Source organism: Sturnira hondurensis, unplaced genomic scaffold (assembly GCF_014824575.4).
Source record: "Sturnira hondurensis isolate 20B ecotype Veracruz unplaced genomic scaffold, ASM1482457v3 Scaffold0004474, whole genome shotgun sequence".
NCBI lineage: Eukaryota > Metazoa > Chordata > Mammalia > Chiroptera > Phyllostomidae > Sturnira > Sturnira hondurensis.
The window spans coordinates 13,965,911-13,972,031 of record NW_028077105.1 but is presented as its reverse complement, the minus strand read 5'-3'; the positions used below and the strand labels follow the sequence as shown (position 1 = coordinate 13,972,031).

Genomic DNA, 6,121 nt, shown 5'->3' with positions numbered 1-6,121 from the left:
GGAAAGATTGTACAAGTCCTACTCTCTCCAGCATGAATATGCGGCATGGAAAATTAGGTCTAAGAAGAGAACAGAGAGAGATACACAGCTGTCACTGGGGGGAAAGGCCTTTGAGATAAAGTTTAATTTCTTATTTCTAAAGAGTAGGAACAAAAAAATAAAGAGTAGGAACAGCATGTGTTTTGTTTGCTCCCACAAATTACAGTGATTTGGTTTCAAGCTGAACAAGTACCCAAAGCAAATCCTGGCAGGCAGAGTCGGTATGAGAATGGTCAAATAAGTCAGTGTTCATTTCCTTCCAAGTCCCTTTTGGCTGGTCCTTCCATAGAAAAACAGAACAAAAGGTAAGAGATTATTGCGCCTTAAAGCATCCAAGTGGCTCTTTTTGGCTCCGGGGTTATCTGTAGCAATCTGCCTTACACTGAGAACTTCCTGCTCTACTGAGCAAATGTGGAGTTGCAAACTCTGGCGCCAGCACAGTGGACGTAGATGCAGGATGGGATCCATGATTCGATTTTCAAGGCTGGTGTGTATTTGATCAACCTGTGCCTTTCAGCCACTGGTGTGAACATTTGCCTCAGAATAGGCTCATCCTTTTCTCCATGTTCACATTCTATCTGTAGATGTTGCCATAAGGACAGATGCTTCAGAAATGACTGATGTGGAGGCTGTGGTCAACAGTTTTGCATCTTCAGCAAGGGCGGGCCGCCGGAATGCCGTCCCAGACATCCAGGGTTCTGCTGGGGCAGGCGGAACTTCAGGGCTGCCCCTTGACCTGCAGGCCCTCTCCATTAAAGAAGGTAACAGCAAAATTCTGTTAAAATCAGCTGCGCTTCTCTCTTAGTTCCTTCCTCTGGAAGTCTCCTTTTTAAGTGGTTTTTTTTTTTCTTAATGTTTACTAAAACCTTCCAGCTTTTGTTTAAGGCTAAGTAGATTTTTCAGGCTTTCCAAAAGTGGACAGTCTCATCTTTTTATCTCCCGGTGTGTAGGTGGAAACAAAATTTATTTATTCATTGGATCTATATTATCATGCACAGTGCCGGTGACTGGGAATTATCCTTTTCCTCAGTAAACTCATATAATTAATCAAGAAGTACTCAGAAACAATGTAACTTTTCTTGTGCCGTTCATGGGCAAATCATCTTGGAAGCTTCTGCTTCACGGCTGTAGTCTACAAGCTTAGCTTTTTCTCTTAGAAGAAGCTTACTTATCAACTAGAAAAGAGATCTTTAAGGTAGTTGTATAAAAGGTGATCATTCTTCAACCACTAGTTGAACTAAGAAAAAAGGAGAGCTGTCAAGCCAAGGAAAGAAAATCTTGGTTCTTTCTTCCCATGGTTTACATACAGTTCATAGAGCTTACAGAGCTAGTTTTCTGAGAATTAAATACAATGCTAATTTTAATAAAGGTTTGAGTTTCTTCATTTAAAAAACACTCAGAGAGGTTAAAGTTCATCTCAATTTTAAGTCATTGCCAAAATGCCTGTGGCTTGGGCCCCGCTTTATTTGTTTTCTTTTTTTAATTGAATTTATTGGAGTGACATTTGTTTCCAGCATGTAACTCTGTAACACATCATTTGCACGCTCACCATCATAAGTCCAATCTCTTTCCACCAACATTTGCCTCCCCCTTGCCCTCTTCCACCTCCTCCCACCCCCATCCCTCTGGCAATTACCATACTTCTGTCCATAGCTATGCCTGTTTTTTCTTCTTAACTCCTTAACTTTTTTCACCCAGTCCCCTAACTCCCCTCCCCTCTGGCAGCTTGTCAGTCTATTCTCTGTATCTATGAGTGTATTTCTAATTTGCTTGTTAGTTTATTTTGCTCATTACATTCCACATATAAGTGAAATTATATGGTATTTCTCTTTCCCTGACTCGCTTATTTCACTTAGCATAGTATTGTTCAGGTCCATCCGTGCTGTTGCAAAAGGTAAGATTTCCCTCTTTTTTACAGCTGAGTAGTATTCAATTTTGCAAATGCATCACAGCTTTTTTATCCACTCATTTATCAATGGGCACTTTCACTGCTTCTAGATCTTGGCTATTGTAAATAACGTGGCAATGAATATAGGGGTGAACATATTCTTTCAAATTAGTGTTTTGGGTTTCTTTGAATATATTCCTTGAAGTAGAATGGCCAGGTCATCCCATTTTAGATTTCAAAGTGGACTCTCTGTGTGTAGAAATGTATTCCTGGTGGCAATTAGGCAAAAAAGAGCTGGAAGCTTCTGTACATTTACCCCATGAATGCTAACCCTAGAGGAGGGCTCTTAGTTCTTCGCCTCAGGAAGTTATTACCGGGTAATGTTACAAATGTTCCTGGTTTGATCCCTATGAAATAAATATATCATTGTTAGGCCAGGGCCCGTGGTCAGATCCTGGAGTCCCATAGTTATCTCACCTTTTTCTAAAGGTCATTGCATTTCTCAGATGGTTCACTAAGAGTAAAAGTAGAATAGTATACACGTGAGATGAAAAAAGAGATGAAAGACATAAAAAGAAAAGAAATAAAATATGTGTAATATTTTGGGCTTTGTAAGTTTGAAAATGTCATATAATAGAAGTTCCCCCTTATCTAGAGGACGTATGTTCCAAGACCCCTGGTAGTTGCCTGAACTACCAAATCCTGCATGCACTATGTTTTCTCCTATACATACACACCTATGGTAGAGTTTAATTTATAAACTAGGCACAGTCAGAGATTAATAACAATGACTAATAATAAAATAGAGCAATTATCATGATACACTGGAATAAAAATTATGGGAATGACTTTGGGGCCCTATTAAGTAAAGTAATGGTTACTTGAGCACAGCCCTGCAATATACTGCAGCAGGTGATCTGATGTCCCTATCTGATGACCCAGGCAGCTGCCATGTGACTAACAGGAGGAAGTGTTTACAGCCTGGTGATGCCGGACGAAGGGGGGATTCACATCCCAGGTGGAACGGAGAAGGATGGCACGAGATTTCATCACGCTGCCCAGAACAATGTGCAGTTTAAACTGTGTGAATGTTTTTATCTGTAATTTTCCATTACATATTTTTGGACCATGGTTACTAAAACCGCAGAAAGTGAAACTGTGGGTGGCTAAGTGGGGACTAATCTGTGGTTATCAGAACATGATGTAGCTGTTGCAGGATCATCGGCAGCTACTGAGGTAGAGAAGNTTTTTATCCACTCATTTATCAATGGGCACTTTCACTGCTTCTAGATCTTGGCTATTGTAAATAACGTGGCAATGAATATAGGGGTGAACATATTCTTTCAAATTAGTGTTTTGGGTTTCTTTGAATATATTCCTTGAAGTAGAATGGCCAGGTCATCCCATTTTAGATTTCAAAGTGGACTCTCTGTGTGTAGAAATGTATTCCTGGTGGCAATTAGGCAAAAAAGAGCTGGAAGCTTCTGTACATTTACCCCATGAATGCTAACCCTAGAGGAGGGCTCTTAGTTCTTCGCCTCAGGAAGTTATTACCGGGTAATGTTACAAATGTTCCTGGTTTGATCCCTATGAAATAAATATATCATTGTTAGGCCAGGGACTGTGGTCAGATCCTGGAGTCCCATAGTTATCTCACCTTTTTCTAAAGGTCATTGCATTTCTCAGATGGTTCACTAAGAGGAAAAGTAGAATAGTATACACGTAAGATGAAAAAAGAGATGAAAGACATAAAAAGAAAAGAAATAAAATATGTGTAATATTTTGGGCTTTGTAAGTTTGAAAATGTCATATAATAGAAGTTCCCCCTTATCTAGAGGACGTATGTTCCAAGACCCCTGGTAGCTGCCTGAACTACCAAATCCTGCATGCACTATGTTTTCTCCTATACATACACACCTATGGTGGAGTTTAATTTATAAACTAGGCACAGTCAGAGATTAATAACAATGACTAATAATAAAATAGAGCAATTATCATGATACACTGGAATAAAAATTATGGGAATGGCTTTGGGGCCCTTTTAAGTAAAGTAATGGTTACTTGAGCACAGCCCTGCAATATACTGCAGCAGGTGATCTGATGTCCCTATCTGATGACCCAGGCAGCTGCCATGTGACTAACAGGAGGAAGTGTTTACAGCCTGGTGATGCCGGACGAAGGGGGGATTCACATCCCAGGTGGAACGGAGAAGGATGGCACGAGATTTCATCACGCTACTCAGAACAATGTGCAGTTTAAACTGTGTGAATGTTTTTATCTGTAATTTTCCATTACAGATTTTTGGACCATGGTTACTAAAACCGCAGAAAGTGAAACTGTGGGTGGATAAGTGGGGACTAATCTGTGGTTATCAGAACATGATGTAGCTGTTGCAGGATCATCGGCAGCTACTGAGGTAGAGAAGTTACTTGTTAATATAAAAGGCCAAAATAAGCACACAAAACCTTAATACCTGTGACATTAGTTAAGGAAAATAGAACAACTGTACTGTAGGAGAGGTCATAGTTTTCATCATTTTATTTCAGTCACTTAAGAAACTATTATCTGAAAGAATATTTTTAGTACCTTGTATGTTCCTTTCAATCATTTTGAAATAAAGTCAGACATCGACTAAGGAACTTAAAGTGCTAAAAATACAATCAATATATAACATCAGATATTAAAGAATACCCAAAAGGAAATGCATTTACTGATGAAGGTAGATAAATGGACAAAGAGACAATGTTTTTTAAACACCTATAAATAAGCATATTTAAGGCCTATTTTTAAAAAATTATCGAACTACAAATATTATTAAGGGCTTAAAAATTAATCATTCCTAATTGCTAATAAAAACCAAAAGCTGGGATCTGACATTTTTTGTGTTGTTACCATGTCTGGACTAATGACAAAGAATGTCTTAACCAAATAGAAAATGACTGGGGTACATAAAGGAAAAAGACCAGTGGTTTATTTTATTACAGTGTAATATAAAATATATCTTAAGATATTCAATATATGAATGAAACTTATTTATTTTTAGATGTAGAAAAGAAAAATGAAGAAACAACACAAGACCAATTGGAAAAGCCCCCAAATGAAGGAAAATGAAGGCTCATAACCTGTCTAAAGTGCTGACTTCCTGCAAGTTGAAAGACTGGTGGTTCTGTTTTCCTGAGATGTTTGATCCAGTAGTAACTATGGTAACAGCACAGCCCTAAGCAACATGTGTGTATTAGATAATTTTGGTGCGATGCTACTTGCTTGGATTGCAACCACGATTCCCCATGTAGGTTATTAAAAGGCAGCTTACTTCCAAACTGCACCCAGGAAAAGGTTAAAAATGTATCGTCACTTAAATACCTATCATTGTGTATAAACTCAATAAAATCCACTGCTCTCTTTTGGAGTTATTTAGCCAGATGTGTTCTTAATTCTATTTTTATGATAATGGGTAAAACATTTCTCAGTAACTATAAACTAAACACCATTAATTAAAAATGTTATGGAATTTGTAGCAAATTATGGGGTTTTTTCTGTTTTACAGCAAGAAGGAATAATAGGTCAAAACCATAAGGATAGAATGTTTGCTTTTAACCAATTTTTTTGTCCCAAACCCTAAAAAGATTTGGGGAAAAATCGTAAAAGCTTAACAACCTAAATCTCTCCAGGATGCTTTTGTCTGATGTACATTGCTTCTAGTCTATGCATACTGTGATTTCCCACGTGGACTCTTCAAATGCAAAAATTGTGACAAATTGTTTATGTGTAACATGCCTAGTAAATGAATTTTACTATCTTCCTTAACTTTGATGTGTATATGTCTGTTTTTCTTTAATGTGAATTATGTAAAACACGTTATTAGTTGCTTTATACTGTCTTTTCTTATTCTTAGGGTGATGTGTATATATGACTAGTTTCTAAAATAATTTTCTCAGGAATGCAGACTTTAATTTTTATATCTTTCCTAAAGTAGGTAACCTAAGAGCAGGCACTTAAATATTTGGTGAATGGTATAGATAGAAATAGCAAAATACTTGCTTTTAATATATATATTTAAGTATATATTTTAAAAGAAGCAAAACCAAAACCAAAGCCTTTGTGTTGATTTATTAGACATTTTAGGAAAATAATAAAATTATGAATTTTAAAATAATTGACTAATGAATTTATTTTTATTGTCAAGTACATATG

The 6,121-nt window shown here is 37.2% G+C and overlaps 1 protein-coding gene across 1 annotated transcript; it reads left to right on the top strand.

Moving 5' to 3' along the window:
* The first annotated feature begins 451 nt into the window (after positions 1–451).
* PKIB (cAMP-dependent protein kinase inhibitor beta) lies at positions 452–5,660 on the top strand. Its single transcript, XM_037045836.1, has 3 exons — positions 452–526; positions 624–800; positions 4,971–5,660. Exons 1-3 carry the CDS (start codon positions 490–492, stop codon positions 5,036–5,038), a joined length of 282 nt encoding a protein of 93 aa, XP_036901731.1. The 5' UTR covers positions 452–489; the 3' UTR covers positions 5,039–5,660.
* Positions 5,661–6,121: the final 461 nt, after the last annotated feature.